This window comes from Rhinolophus sinicus, chromosome 16 (assembly GCF_057876585.1).
Source record: "Rhinolophus sinicus isolate RSI-liver-muscle chromosome 16, RSI-T2T, whole genome shotgun sequence".
Taxonomy (NCBI): Eukaryota; Metazoa; Chordata; class Mammalia; order Chiroptera; family Rhinolophidae; genus Rhinolophus; species Rhinolophus sinicus.
The window spans coordinates 4,089,342-4,105,266 of record NC_142516.1 but is presented as its reverse complement, the minus strand read 5'-3'; the positions used below and the strand labels follow the sequence as shown (position 1 = coordinate 4,105,266).

The following is a 15,925-nucleotide window of genomic DNA, read 5'->3' as shown; positions in this document are numbered from 1 at the left end:
CCCCAGCACCCCAAGAATGTGAGACAGAGGATCAGCGGGTGGGATATGAGCAGAGCATTAGAGGAAGGAAACAGTCGGGAGGTGCCAGTGCAGGATCCGTTAGAATAAATGCCTGTGATTTCTCAGAATACTTCACCACCTGCATCTTTTGTTTCCTTCACAGGGAAATGAGGGGCGAGGAGGAGCTGCCTCCCGGCTCTTCCAGGTCTGGGTTTTCATGACACTCTAGACACGTCCCTCACCAATATCAGAAGTTCCTTAGGGGCTGGGCAATGCCACACACTGTCTAAATGTCTGCTGAATGAACTGCATTGAATTAATTGGTCTTAGGAGACCTTTCAATTATAAGTGCCCTTTGTTAAAAATTTAAAAAGTATAAAAAAAAGAGGCGAAGTAAATTTGTAAGAATCAATCCTAGCCCCATAACTGATGTGTAAAGTCAAGTTCTGTGCATGCAACACTTGGGGGTGGGGGTTGGGGGGCGGGGTCCATTCCAACTGACAAGAAATGGGGTATGTGGCAAAGAGAAGAAACAGGAATTTGGTGGCTTTTATTTACTTAATTTTGATTACTTGAGTTTTCCCAAGGTACCCAAGTCCACAAAAAAAAAATAAAAAAATCTGTTGTATGTCACATAGGAAAACAACATCTTCCTAGAGCTACTGTGCTTGAGATTTACGCTGGCTTAATGATTCGACAGAAATGAAGAGATTTTCCTTAAGACCAGGAGAGACGTTTTCTTTGGGGCCCTGAGATGTAAGTGTCAGAGTGGACGAGCGGAAGGACAGGCCCCTGGCGCACCTCTGGGGACACCTCTGGGGACACCTCTGGGGACACCTCTGGGGCTACAGGGCATGAGGGGGCTGGGTCGGAGAGGGGACAGGTTATTGAATCTGCGGCTGAAGATGCTTTGGTTTCTTCTCTGGGGACATTAAGTCCCAGCAAGTCTCACTCCCTGTGTGTGTTGGCCCAGCTGCACAGAAAGTCCCTCGAGCCAAGAGTTACCTTCCTTTAAAAGATCTCACTGGAACTACCGTGTTTCCCCGAAAATAAGACCTAGCCGGACAATCAGTTCTAATGTGCCTTTTGGAGCAAAAATTAATTAAGACCTGGTCTTATTTTACTATAATATAATTAATATAATATAATATAATATCTGGTCTTATATTAATTTTTGCTCCAAAAGACACATTAGAGCTGATTGTCCGGCTAGGTCTTATTTTCAGGGAAACAAGGTATGTGCCTGAGCCCCGATTACAGCAGGGAGGGGCACGAGGAGGTTCCGCTCAGCAATGCACAACAGAGGCTCCTGTGGGCAGGGTACACAGGGGACCCCAAAGGCTGTCCTGTCCCAGCATGATGCATCTGCCAAGTGAGAGACCAGGGTCTTCGGGAAGTTTGATCTGAGACTCAAGCCTGGTGAAGTCTCTCACGGTGGTGACCAAACAGCACAAAACACGGTTTCCAGGGACAAAGATGAGAGCGAGACGGGAGGCAACTGTGTGTGCGGGTGCCCGTCTCAGAGAGAGAGCCAGGAAGAGAGCCCTGGATCTCAGGCCCACATGCACAGCAGTTTCCCCTTTCTCACATCACTGCCCAGAGAAGACGATATCCAGAGGACACAGCGAGCTAAGCAGATGCCCTGGGCCCCCAAGTTTCCTTGAGAACTGAGGGATCAGCATCTCTTCACCAGCCCAGGAAGCGGCTCCGGGAGAAGAACCAGGGAGAGGAGTGAGAGGGAGGCTGGGGGAAGGTCCTACTCAGCAGGTCCTACTTCTCAGAGTCTCTGCAGCTTGTTGCCTCTGCTCCTCCCTTTCGCCTCCTTTTAGGGGGAAATGGGCGGTGGGCCTTAGGCTGTTCTACTCTGAGCACCAACAGTGCAGTTAAGGCCGTTTACAGGGAATTTCCGTTTTTCGGAGTCCACTTCCTCCAGGGAACCTCTGCTGGTTCCCCAGGGTCGAGGACAGGTCCTTCTTTGGGATCCTAGCGGCCTCCTTACTTGTCTCCCCAGGACACTCCCAGTTCCTCAACGGAAGGTTTATTTGTCACTGAACATCCAGCACTGAGCATTATCAACATCAGATTTTGTCTGCTGAATTTTGAAAACAAATAAAAAGAGCAGACTGCAAGTAAATACCAGTTAAGGACTAGCAGGAGTCCAGACTTCGGTGGTTCAAAGACGAGCGCCCCTACCAGGGAATCGGGACTAAATTAAAAGCCTGTCCCAGCACCAAGCGACTCCAGACCCCGAGCTCTGACACAGACATGGGCAAGACGACGGACAGGTGAAGAAACGCCATGAAACACGCAGGCAAAACCGGGAGTGTTTGCACTCCTGGTGCTCTGGTCCCTGACTATTCCCGTCGGACTCCAGGCAGCAACGGGGGTATGATGAGCACACAGTAGGTACTCAACAGATGCTCGCCGACCAATCCGTACATAATAACTGATCCATGATAGGCTCTACATTCATGGATTTTCAAAGCCCTCAACGGAAAGGAAACCTACAATTCTCAAAGGGAACTTCTCATGCAGTAGGCCTCAAACTTTTCTCCTGTACTTCACCGAAGAAGCCATCCGATGGTAAATATGCACAGGAGAGGGGGCTCAGACCACTGGTCATTAAGGAAATACATGCTAAAACCACACTCAGCTACCAGCACGTACCTATCAGAATGTCCAACATGAACAAGACTGATCATATCAAGTGTCAGTGAGGACGGGGAGCAGTTGCAACTCCCCCGTCAAACAGGAAAGTGAAATGATACAATCCCTTTGGAAAACAGTATGACAATTTCTTAAAACTTTACACATACACCTACCATATGGCCTAGATATTGTGCTCCTAAGTGTTTACCCAAGAGAAATGAAAGTTCATGCACATACGAAGACTTGTGCATGAATATTCACACTGGCTTTATTTGCAATAGTCAGAAACTAGAAACAACCCAACTGCCCAGCAACGGACGAATGGATAAACACACTGCTACATCCATTCAATGGAATACGATACAGCAATAAAAGAAATGATCTATTGATACATGCAACACTACAGATAAATATAGATGAATCACAAAATAATTATGCTGAGCAAAAAGGCCACATTTTTTTAAAAAGTATATACTGTATGATTCCATTTACATAAGTTTCTAGAAAATGCCAACTAATCTAGATGACAAAGCCCAATGATTACCAGGGGATGGAGGTGTGGAGAGAGCAGGATGACAATGGGGCAGGAGGAAACTTTGGGGGTGATGAATATGTTCATTTTCTTGATTATGGTGAGGTGATGGTTTCGCAGGTATATGCAGATGTCAAAATTTATACACTTAAGCATGTGCCAAAAAAAGACTGCATCAAGTCTGCGATGAGCTAAACTGTGTACTTCTGATTTACATGAATACATTTAAAAGTGTCCATAATGACAATGCAACATGCTTAAAGATACTAATTTAACTAGAAGGGCCAAATCACTAACGTAATAAAATAAAAATACATTCAAAGGAAAAAAGGAAAGTATCACCAGCCTGCCTTTTTCCGGGGCCCCAAGGGTCGTGGGCTGAAACTAAGCTGGTCAGGGAAAGGTACTGACCACACACTGGGGAGCTGACAGGAAGCAACAAGTCAGGATCCCCCTCCCTCTGAGTTTTAAATTCCAGCAGGGTCCCATCTGGGGCCCTGAGCAAATAAGCTCTTCCCCACAACAGCCATTCCCTTTGTCCTCCGGAGCTGACGGCTGCTTTCCCAGACACCCCTCCTGGAGCAGTGCTTGAATCCAACCTCAGACGAAACAGGAATCCTCCTGGGCACTGATTTAACATATGGACGACTGGGCCGCTCCACGCAAAGGGCTCCCATCCGATTCTACTGTGTAGCCGGCTGGGAGTGACTGGGGAAGGGCTGGGTCCCCACGTCGGGCTGGCTGATCCCTTTCTAGTCCACTCTGCCCAGCTGTCAGAATGCCCCCGGAGTGAGGACTGACCTGCACGGCTGGCAGGCCCTGAGCTCAGAGCTCCGCCTCGGTTGAGAAACCGCCTCCAAACAGAAAGACAAGGACCACTTCTTTCCGCACTACACTAACTTAGAGAGATGATAAACCTAACATCTCAGGAAGCCAGAAATATGTATCATGTTTTATTCTTAAAAGATCCTGGGTGTCTACGCGAACGAGGACTAGCAGAGTGAGCAGTGCCACCAGACCAAAATCCATTCTGCCGTAAAGACTCAAGCTAAGAGACAAAGCCATTTCCTATTCACACCTGTTCTCAGGTTACTGAGGTCACTGGACCTGCTCGAGCTCAGGAACAGTTTTCAGCAAAGGTGAACAGAGAAACTGGCTCACTGCTCCTTGATCACTTATAACCCTCAACAGGGACTTTCTGGGCCCAAATCTATAGGTTACTAATAGCCTACACGGCAGAGAAGGAAAGAGAGACACATCAAAAGACCAACAAAGTTACTTTCCATTTCAGGAAAGAACAGAAAGCTCCTCAGAGAGAGGCTCACTTATAACCAGCCTTGGTTGGGAATGGCTTAGTGTGAAATATTAACAGCCTGAAGCTCTTTGTTATGCAAAGAGGGATTAAAAAAAAGCTCCAGCTTCCATCTGATGAGCTACACTATATAACCACCCAGCTCTTTTCTTCCTTTGCCCAGTAATGGCCAGAGTGATGTAATAACCACACTAGACAGCTGTCTTCCTGGATAAAATCACCTTGTAAAGGAGAAATGCAATTAGAGGATGCAATGAAATATAATTTTTAAACTGATTCTGCAGGCTGCCACATTTGATGTAGTGCTTAATGGCCAGGTCCTTTATTATGGCTTTCAATTTTATACAATTTGATTCAGTATCTATAGAAGATACTGAGTTTTAAATTTTAACCTATGTCACAACAGGTCTGAAACAAATATACCCTGTTTCCCCAAAAATAAGACCTAGCCGGACAATCAGCTGTAATGCGTCTTTTGGAGCAAAAATTAATATAAGACCGGGTATTAGATTATATTATAAGACCCGGTCTTACATTACAGTAAAATAAAACTGGGTCTTATATTAATTTTTGCTCCAAAAGATGCGTTAGAGCTGACTGTCCGGCTAGGTCTTATTTTCGGGGAAACACGGTAGGACAGATGAGCTGAGAGGGAGGCCAGGCCCAGAACCAGAGAGTGAGGACCGATTCCCCCTCTGCGTGCCCCGCCCTGGGCACCCCCACATCCCCTGGCAGAGGCCACCCCCCCTGAGACTCGTGTCATCCCTACACCTGATCACCAACCGTTTCTTCAACCACAACCCAAGCTCCAGACCCATGTTTTAAAGAACAACTTGACTGTGAAAACTTTCCAATATACACAAATATAGAGGAAACAGTATAATGCGCTCATCAACATATTATGTTCTCATCATCCAGTTTCCACAATCAGCAACTATTTGTGTCATAGGTCCCTGGCTGCAACACTAAAGAAGGGGAGGCTGCAGTATCTGAAGACAAATTGAATCCATCATGACTTTTCACCCAAGGCTATGAACACCTCAAACCCATGCTTCCCGTGAACTCCTCTCTCTCTCTCTCTCTCTCTCTCTCTCTCTCTCTCTCTCTCTCTCTCTCTCTCGTCTGTTTACAGACAGTAGTGCCTCTCTCTGCACCTTTAGTCCCAGCTCGATCACGCATACACCTGTACAACGTGCTCAATCAACGCTCGCAGAGTGACAGGTATCACACACCTACACAGGGACCAAAGGTCCGGGTGGAGGGTCTAGAAAATCAGGCGGATCTGGGACTTCTGATGCTTCCCGCCCGGGGCAGACCCTTCTGAGGGTGGTGAACACGGGAACCCCGCTGGCTGAGGCAGGGGGGCGAGGCAGTTCTTCTGTCCCTCTGAACTGTGACAATCCTGACAAGCTACAGATTGCAGTGTGCGGCTATTAGCTGAACTAAACACGGTTCTCTCAAGGGGAGGAAAAAAACGATCTTTCACAACATATATGCTAATGAAGCACAGCGACACAGAGCATTTAAAACAAAATGTCCCTATATTTATTCTCCATAGATAGATTATTACATTAATATTTATGAGGGATTCCTCCTTTATTTCTCCCAGAGATTTTCCTCCTGCCCAAAGAAAGGGGATAAAAGATAAGTAACATGACCCAATTATCTTTCTTACAGATACAAAGCACTCCCTTATTTACCGGCATTCTGCTACTTGCTTCATCTTCCTAATATACCACTTGCCACACGTCAGCCCTGCTCATGAGCCCCCAGGCCCGCTGCTCCCTGTGGTAGCAAGGCCCCTGCCTGGTTTCCGGGCCCTGCTGGCTGCCTGAGCCTCCGTGTCCAATCCTACCCATCCCCCCGCAGCAGGGCCGGACGAGACCCCCATCCTCCCCCCCACAGGAGGACAGGACCAGACCCCCATCCCCCGCAGCAGGACAGGACCAGACCCCCAACCCCCAACAATAGGGCCAGACCAACTACAACTCCACATCCTCAGCTACAGGCATTTCTCTGTCTGAATGGCACCCAGTTCCCAGGCATTTAGACACCCAGCACCTACACTCCCTGCTCACTAAGAGCCATGAGCGGACACGCGCAGGCCCAGAACATCCTACAGAAGGATGCCGCCCACCTCCTCAGCCGGACATGCGCCTGCGCAGCATGGAGGGCCAGCCTCAGGGCTCATGCATCCAGCCACCAGGGCCTGCGCCAATGCTAGGCGGCAAAGGACACAGAGAGCCCCGGTCCCCAGCGAGTTTCCCGTCCACCCAGAACAAGGCAGACAGTGGCAAAGGCCGTGGAAGAAATGACAGAACGAACGAAAGCCTCACGGGAGTTGTGAGCTGCAGGCGTCTTCCTGTCCTGTCACCTCACCACATTCTTCCCTCCCCAGCCAAATACACAGGCTGAGAGAGACACTTTCCTTCTCCACCTGCCAAAAGCATGAGCACATGCACATTAAAAAGGACATCTCAAGAGCTATGGTGCCTTCTCGGGCCCTGGAATGAGAAACTTTCAAAAAGCAGGCAGAACAGGCAAGAGAGCAGACCGCACTCGTGAGGAGGGTTATTCTGGCCGTGGCCTCAAAATGCCCTCTGATCCTAGTTCAAGGCAAATGGAAAACAAACAAATGTGAACAGCAACCAAAGCAGAGGGAGAAAATGAACTGCTTGTGCAGCTAAACTTCTCCAAGCCGACTGGCAGGCCCGGGGCCCTCCCTGTCCCCACTCGCAGGCAGACACTGCAGGCTGGCGTCAGGGAGTCCCAGATGCCACCTATCTGACCACCAAGGGTTTCTTCCTGCCACTGTCCCGATGACCTGACAACAGTTTATAGCGTCCTCTCCCCTTTCCTAGTCACAATGATAAAACCTTCACAGAGCTCGGGATACCCGTCCCTACCAACCTTTAACCCTGCACAGAAAACGGCCTGAAACAAATAGATGGGAAACAATCCCATGGACCAGAATCCAATGAATTATAGGATTAAAGACCCGGATAGAGGTAAGTCCTGCTATGTGAACGTTCCCTGGCAAACTGAGGACACTGAACAAACTTGGATACATTTTTTGAAGGAAGCCTGGTATCCCTCACCATTCCTGGAGTGGAGACAGCTCCAGTCTTGTAGGAAAAAGACAAAGAAGTACTGAGCCAGACGGCTTACACATGCCTGATGTTAATAACTGAGCTTCCGTAGTGTTGGTTATTGGAAACTGATCTCTTCCTTATTAATATGGTCCCACAATGGAGAGAAAGATTTCTCCATGTTCTAGAATGCAAACAATGTTTTAATCTTTAATTATATTCTCAATTTCAACTCTTCTGGAGAGTTACAGCCACCAAGGCCAAGGATTATTTCTTTATTACAGAGTCTCTCCATGGTATTTAATGAATATTGTTACTTAATACTTGCCAGTAGGGAAAGAAGGAGTTAGTGAACTTCTCAAGTTTTGATGACTTTTCCTAAGACTTGGGAAACTTACAGCTGCAGAACTGTCTGTTTCCTTTCAGGGACAGATGGAACAGGCAATACACTTGCTCTGCTCCCAGCCCGAGCTCGGGGCAAATCCGCCAGGGCCCTAAGCATCTCGGGAACAGGAGACTCAGGAAACGGGGCCCTGGAGCGCAAAGGCTCACAGCAGTGAACCCGCTGGCTCCCCACTCGTGGCCGATCACTGCTGGTTTGCTCAGAAGCAGACTCGAGCACAGTGAAGAGAGATGCCAACTATTCTTGTTCAAGGCTCAATCACCATGTAAGTTGAATTTAATATCAACTTATCAACATGCAACAAATTCCGCCCTCAACCAAATAGCAAGATCCTGAGGAAGCAAAACAGAGCCCAATGATCAGGAAGAAAACAGGGTCCCCGCAAGGAAGCACGCTCAGTCACCACTCAAATGACATCTGTGGCAGTTTTCTAACGGCGCAGCAACTACAGCAACCTGCAGTTTCACCTCTGTGTGGCTGAGGAAGAACGGTCGTAACAAAGCAACAGAAAAGGGACACCGACAACGGCCAGGAAGCTCCGGAAGTGGCTCCGGGTTGAGAGCACTGCAGCCGCCAAACATCTGCCCGCTCGTTTAACCATCAGTGGTCACCATAAGGCCGGCCTCCTTCATCACCATCTCCGAGGACACTTAGGTCACTGCTTTGCTCCCCGTGATTCCTGTTGGTTTCACATTAAGCAGAAGACAACGTGAGCCTCTGCCTTTCCAGAACAGAAGCAGCTTTGGCCACACGTCTTGGAAGGAATCCAACCATCTGTGTGAGCACCGCGTGAAATATCAAGTCGACGGTCTCCTTGCGGGTCAGTTTGCAAGGTGGTGGCAGGAAACGAGCCTCTTCCGGGTAAACCCCAGAGCCCCATGAGTAGCCATTCTGAAGGCAAGCTGAAGTTCAAACCCTGGAACCCCCAGGGTGCGTGCATGTCATTTTCCGTCACCTCCTGAATCGCTGGCATTCCTTTCCAGCACACCTGTCCCGGTATGTGGCAGCTGCGCTGTTGTCGTTACTTGAACCCGGGGTAGGTCATCCGAGAACAGGAGCAGGAACTGAAGACGCCCTGTGGCCTCCGAGGGGTTACAGTATTGAAACAGATGAGAACTGCTGAGGACATGCCAGCAGTGGGCTCCAAACACCACCAAGGAAAACTTCAGTGAATAAACAACACAGACGACACAGACGAACCTCGAAAACATCATGCCAAGCAAAGAAATCAGAGAGAAAATACTGATCTGCATGACACCATGTGTGCAAACTTCTAGAAGGGACCAAACCAGGCTATAGGGCTGGAAACCAGACAGCGGCTGCCTGGGGTGGTTGAGAAACTGACGCCCAGTACAGGTGACTCTTTCAGGGGTTCTTCTGTAAAGAGGACGGAGAGGGTGGGAGCTGGAAGGAGAAGTGGCATTATGATCTGGGCGTTCTTACAGGAGATGCTTTGGGGTAAACATGTCTGCATACCACCAGGAATGATCCAGGAGAAAGGGGAGTACTGACGGTGCAGGAGAGAGACCAATGGAGACGCAGCTCGGGCTGGTGAGAGCGGGCCAGACCTAGGGGGCAGTGGGGGGCTGCTCTCGGCCAGGGACATGCACAGCACACCCGGGTGACTAGAGAGAAGGTAGCCTAGGGAAGGACACATACCCTCCATTTAGCAGGCAGGCACTTTTCACAAAAGATAACGGGAACAAAAGCAACTGCCTGTCTCCACAACTTCCAGGAGATGAAGGTAATATTCTTAAAAACTAACCTTTCTGTAAAACAATGTCTTTTTATTCCCTCAAACATAAATGAGATCTACGTGTGCAGAATAAGAACACAGACGAGCCTTCACTCTGCTACCGCTGATGGCCAGCATTCCATCAGGCAGAGCCTCTGAACCCCAGGAGTCCTGGGACATTCGGCTCGGCCATACTGATTAGACCAGCATCCATGGTAACACAGGACACGAGACAATGCATCATAACGCCGAGACAGCTGTCAAAGGGAACACAAGTAAACATGGCTCCTCTGACATGTAAATACAAAGCTATCTCAGTATGAACTTACAGATCCATCACACCAGACAGTCATTTTCCAGACTGAGCACAACCTACCAGGATCCAAAGCCCACCGTGCTTACCCAGCAGCAGGCACACAGCTCCTCTCTGAAAACGACAGCGTCCCTTCTGCAAAAGACAACTTAATGGGCACACTCGGGGCTGACGGGAGCGAGGCTGCTTGGTGAGTGCCCCCTGAAAGCTAACATGTGCTCGAAGATCTTCCAGCGCGCACAACACCTTTGTCTTGCTACAAGCTTCTTTGGGGGGATGACAGATATGAATCGCTAATCCCTCAAATCACTAATCCTACGGGAACTTCGGAGACTGCTGAAGCCAACTGCATTTGGAAACCAGCGCTGTGCAAACGGCCTGCATCCTTGCTGTGCCTGTGGCCTAGTAGGCAGAGCCAGGGGTTTGTTTCCTGCATCCAGGTGCTGCCATAAGCCAGTGCAGGAACCCATCGTCACGACATTAACCAACGCACAGAGTCCCAGAGGAGGGCGAGTGAGGGGCCCGGCCGCTGGTACTTCACTGGCCTCCTCCAGTTTAGAAATAAAACCTTTCCTTACAGTCCTGTACGCCCATGCAAGCAAGCATCTAGCTCTCTGAGTAGCGCCTCCATCCTTCAGAGCTGGCAGGGGTTCAGCTGGACCTCCCTACATGGATCTCTCAGGACCGTCACGGCTTTCTCGGGCACGGCAGGCTCATGTCACTAGGACTTGGCCCACTTTACTCTGATTCCCTCTGATTCTACTGGGAGCTTCCTAAAAACCACAATCATATCTCATTCCTCTTCAAATCCCCAGCACAGTACACAGAACCCACCACTAGACGGCCCGGGATAAGTGTCTGCTGCCCAGGTAACGGGATGAGGTTTCTAGGCTCAGCCCCTCCTGCCTCTGTGCAATGCCTCTCCTCACTGAAGGGGGTGGAAGTGACGCTGTGCGTCTTCTGAGGCTACGTCATCAAAGGGAAGTCCACTGACTCTCATTCCCCTAGCTTCTCATTCTCTTAGATTCCTTGTTCTGGAAGAAGTCACCTGCAAGTCATGACCATACTCAAGCACCCTGTGGAGAGGCCTGCGTCGAGAGGAAGTGAGGTCTCCTGTCAAAAGCACCAGCTTGCCCGCCAAGTGAGTGAGCCACCTTGGGAGCGACCTTTGAACCCCAGTCCAACCTTCAGATGACCGCAGTCCTGGCTGACATCTGACTGCAATCTTATGAGAGCTCTGAGCCAGAACCACCCAGGGGAGCCACTCGCAGATTCCTGAGGCACAGAAAAGGTGAGAGATTCTGTTTCCTGTTACGATACCAAGAAATTTGGGGGCAATTTGTTATACAGCAATAGATAATGTAGTAACCTTGGAGGATTTGGGTGTTGTTTTATAAGGGAGTTCAAGGGATTTTCCTAATGACAACGTTATTTTATGGTAATGCCACGCTTATAATAACAATTTTATAATTAATGCTCGATAGAATACAACCATAACATGGCTGATTAACATGCAAATTTAAACATTCCATAGATCAAATTACACTACCTTAAAATCTAACAATTACATTCAGTAAATGTTGAGATGCGATACAGAACAATATGATAATACAATCTTTTTTGGAGGTTGTCTTTTGTTTTGAAAAATTATGTTATATGTGTATAGAAAAAAGTGTAGAACAATATTCATCAATAACTTTCTCAGGGTGACACTATTATTAATTTTTCATTTTTGTTATCTTTTTTCCCCAAACTCTACAATATCTATATATTACTACTTTCCTATTTTTTAATTAAAACTTTTTACAATCCAATTAAGCCAGCAGCTATGTCTTATTGGTGTTTCTATTCCTGACATCTAATACAATAAGTGGCCCACAGTAGGTGCTCAATAAAAGTGGACTGAATGACCTTTAAATATAGATCCTGCCTACTGACCAGTTCTATTAAGGGATTCCAGGATAATGTAAGCCCCAAAAGCTCAAAGACGTGAAAAGGCAACAGTCAATTTTCACAGGAAACAGGCTACTAAGTATAGGAAATCATTTCAACGTTGTATTCTTAGGACACGTCGTTAACCACTCTTCTCTTTGAAATGAAGTATTTTGAGTGATTTATTATAAATTTATAATGACAGTTGCAAGCACCTCTTTTTTTTCTTTTTTTTTGGCATGAGAACAGAGTCTGTTGATTGCCTCGGTGCTTAAAATAGTTTCTAAGTGTCCTCATAATAGCATGTCACCTGTAAACAGGTTTCAAGCCAATGCAAATTAACAAATGGTGAACAGATGGACTAAGAACTGACTTTTGTCAAGAGAGAGTTAGCAGCAAACACTTTTTGGCTCTGGTCTTATGAGACCATTACAAAGTCTTTCACTTCTCGCCAAACATCTTGCCCCAGTAGACAATCCACGCAGGGAAAATGACAAGTTACAAGGCCCACTGGACTTCTGAGAGCTGAAAGTTGAGATGTGCAGAATCCCCACTCCCACACATGAGAAACAGACAGAGAAATGTTCCTAAAGAAGTTTTCTACCAAATCGTGAAGATCAAATCGTCTTGCATCATTCAAAGAAACTGTCGCTGCAGTCTCTGAAAAATCCGGCACCGGTGCATACAGCAGACAGGAGATAACTTGTTGGAGGCTGGTTGGTTGTCTTCATTCTATCCCAGACGCAAATGTTAACTGTGAACAAAAGCTGAAGATCACAGACACAGCGGTCTACGAGTGTCCCCCAATGGGAGAAAGACCCCAGCTCCTCACCGGCCTTCTCCTCCTCATCCTCCAAGTTTCCACCGCAGGTCATCTCGTTGGAGAGGCCTTCGTAGACACCAGATTACAGTTTCCCCCACTCACACTCCTTCCCACCCAATGTGTTCCCTTCCTAAGCACTAATTATAACCAGCAATTATTGTATTATTGTACTGATTAATTTGTTTAGAGCTGCTTTTTGGGGTCTTTTCCCCAGTCCACAAGAGGCTCAGGAAGATGGGACCCCGTCTGCCGTGCTCAGGCTTCTATCCCCAAAGCCTAGGACAGTGCCTGGCCGACAGCACGTACAATATATATTTCCTAATCAAACAGAAAAACCAATGAAGACAAACAACTGAGTCTCATCTACAAACACTCCTTTGGACTGGAAATTTTAAAATGTAGTTTGTAACTGAGGATGTAAATGAAAGAGGGTATAAAAGGAGGGCGGGACAGGCTAGGGAATATGTGTCATGTCCAAGTCACGCCTTTTGGGAGTCCTGCCCTCTCAGGGGAGGGTGCACGCTGAGAGGAAAGCTATCAGCAAAGACGGCCGCGTTCACAGCTCTGACTCCACACCACTGAGTCAGCCTTGGTCCTCATCTACGGCTTCTCATACAAGATAACCCAACAGGTAAACGAATCGATTGTGACATTTTAGAAGGAATACTATGCAGCAACAAAAAAGAACAAACAACCTGGATGAATCTAACAGATTATGTTGAATGAAAAAAAAGCTGATACACAAGATTACATATTGTGTGATTCCATTTATAGGAAGTTCAAGCGCAGGTAAAATTAATCGTTCAAAGAAGCAGAATAGTGTTAAACGTGGGGAGGAGGCAGCACACAGACACACTGGGAACGCGAGGCGGAAAACTACGGGGCTGGGAAAGTGATGGCCCCACGGCTCGATCCAGGGGGAGCTCCACGGAGGCATACACGTGTGAAAAAAATGATCCAAAGCGAGCCAGCAGAGATTCGAAGGCCAGCCTATCAGATTCTCAGGTGGCCTGCAGCTTATTATAATATGCTCCTCAGCTGCCCAATTTGTAAAATAAGGACAACTGCACTTACCCTCTGCCTACTATGAGGATGTGACAAGGAAACAAAGAATAAGCTATGAGGGACCTTAAAATCCTCCGTGAAAGTCACACATAGAATACGTACATCGTGAAGTGCACTATAACTGCTTCATTGAAGATCTACGCAAAATACGGTACCCACGTGCCTGGATTCTAATCTTAACAGATACCGTTTTTAAAGAAAGAAACCACTTGGCAAAAATAACTTTCCATTAGCCAAAAACAAGCACAAAGCTGAGTTGGCCAAGACAGAAGGCCTTGTTCAAAGCCGCTACTCACTGAGGTGGTAACACGAGGGTGGTGGGCTGCGCCTTTGGTCTCCGTTTAGCGGACACTCCCATCTGGTTAGCAGAACGTTTCAACGACTGTTGATTCAAAAGGCCAGAGGCCAGACCCGCGTGGTACTGCAACTGCAGGGAGAAACAAAACCAAGGGAAGAACAGTAATGTTTGGAGAAAGCAGCGCAAGCGTGTTCAACTATCAATACTTGCTACATCTACCCCTTTAGAATATTGTAAATCATTTCAAATACTGCTGCTAACAATTTGCTTCAAGGAACGTATTCATAAGGAGCTAAACAGAAAAACAGGAAAAGAAACATGAATACGATTGTTCATCACAGCATTACACAATGATGAAGAACAGGGAACACTGTAAATACCCAACAATGACTAGGAAATTGTTTAAAACATAGAAAGAATTTGACATCATTTTGTTGAAAAGGAAAAAAACAGGTCCCATCATAAACACGGAAACACTTAAAAAGATGTTTTCTAAAATGCTGACAGCGTATTTCTAAGCAATGGAATTTGAGTAATTTTTATTTTCTTCTTTATTTTTCACCACTATTCATACATGTTTTATGTAAATGGTTTTAAAGCCTATGCCATTTTTTATAAGAAGATCCAGAGGCATTTGGTTTTCCGCATGGAGGCGGCCACGGTGCAACTTTCCTCAGTCGTCCCGAATGTGAGTCTATCCAACACCAGCCACCTCCACCATGCCTGTGAAGTCTGACCCCAAGGAGATCCAAGTCGGATGCCTGAGGTGCACCGGTGGGGAAGTCAGTGCCACGTCTGCCCTGGCCCCCCAAGATGGGCCCCTGGGTCTGTCTCCAAAAAAGGTGGGTGATGACATCACTAAAGCACCAGTGATTGGAAGGGTCTGAGGATGACAGTGAAACTGACCACTCAGAACAGACAGGCCCAGACTGAGGTGGTACCTTCTGCCTCCACCCTGATCATCAAAGCCCTCAGAGAACCACCAGGAGACAGAAAGAAGCAAAACAACAGTAAGCACAGGGGGAATATCCCTTTTGATGAGATTGTCAACATTGCCTGAGAGATGTGGCGCCGATCGGTACCTAGAGAACTCTCTGGAACCATTAAAGAGATCTTGGGCGCTGCCCGGACTGTGGGCTGCAATGCGGTTGGCCACCACCCTCATGACCTCATAGGTGACATCAACCGTGGTGCCGTGGGATGCCAGCTAGTTAAGGATTAAAGGAAACTATTTCAATTGAAGATCATTTGACAATCAAAAAAAAAAAAAAAAGATCCAGAGGGTTTCCTTAAAGATAAATTCGTTCTGGGAACTCTTGCTACTCTCATCCTGCTGCAGTAAAACAAGAGCCTAGCAAGGTTTATCATAAACACTCGCAAACATACCACAGCGTTCAGAAGCATTGGGCCTGTTTTCAACGGTTAAGATACAAGTGTCCAGCGTAAGAATAAGCTCGCTTATTCATCAGAATAATGTATTTTACAACAATGTATACAAATGGATACGGGCCCATTGAAGAGACAGGGATGGCGAAGGTAATTTCCCTCCCGTACGTGTAGCTGGAATGCAGCAGTGGGGAGGAAACAGCACACTTTTCATGGGCTCAGGGCCAGCCTCCTTGGCTCTGTTCTGGACGAACTGCTGAGCTCCGAGGTGACTTAGGACACGTTATCTTACTTCTCTAGACCTCAATTTTTCATTGGAAAAGAGAAATTGAATTACCGAATTACCTAATTCTAAACCAAACAGGACCTTTTAAAAATTCCACCTTAT

At 47.2% G+C, this 15,925-nt stretch overlaps 1 protein-coding gene and 1 pseudogene across 4 annotated transcripts in view; one reads left to right on the top strand and one right to left on the bottom strand.

Moving 5' to 3' along the window:
- Positions 1-15,925, bottom strand: part of MED27 (mediator complex subunit 27) — a 188,240-nt gene that overhangs the window by 110,286 nt on the left and 62,029 nt on the right. For all 4 annotated transcript variants that reach the window (XM_088793380.1, XM_088793381.1, XM_074331236.2 and 1 more), the window contains exon 3: positions 14,150-14,280. In XM_088793380.1, coding sequence (XP_088649506.1) covers positions 14,150-14,280 — 131 coding nt within the window. The remainder of the gene's footprint in view (positions 1-14,149; positions 14,281-15,925) is intronic.
- Positions 14,871-15,373, top strand: LOC109445991 (large ribosomal subunit protein uL11 pseudogene; annotated as a pseudogene).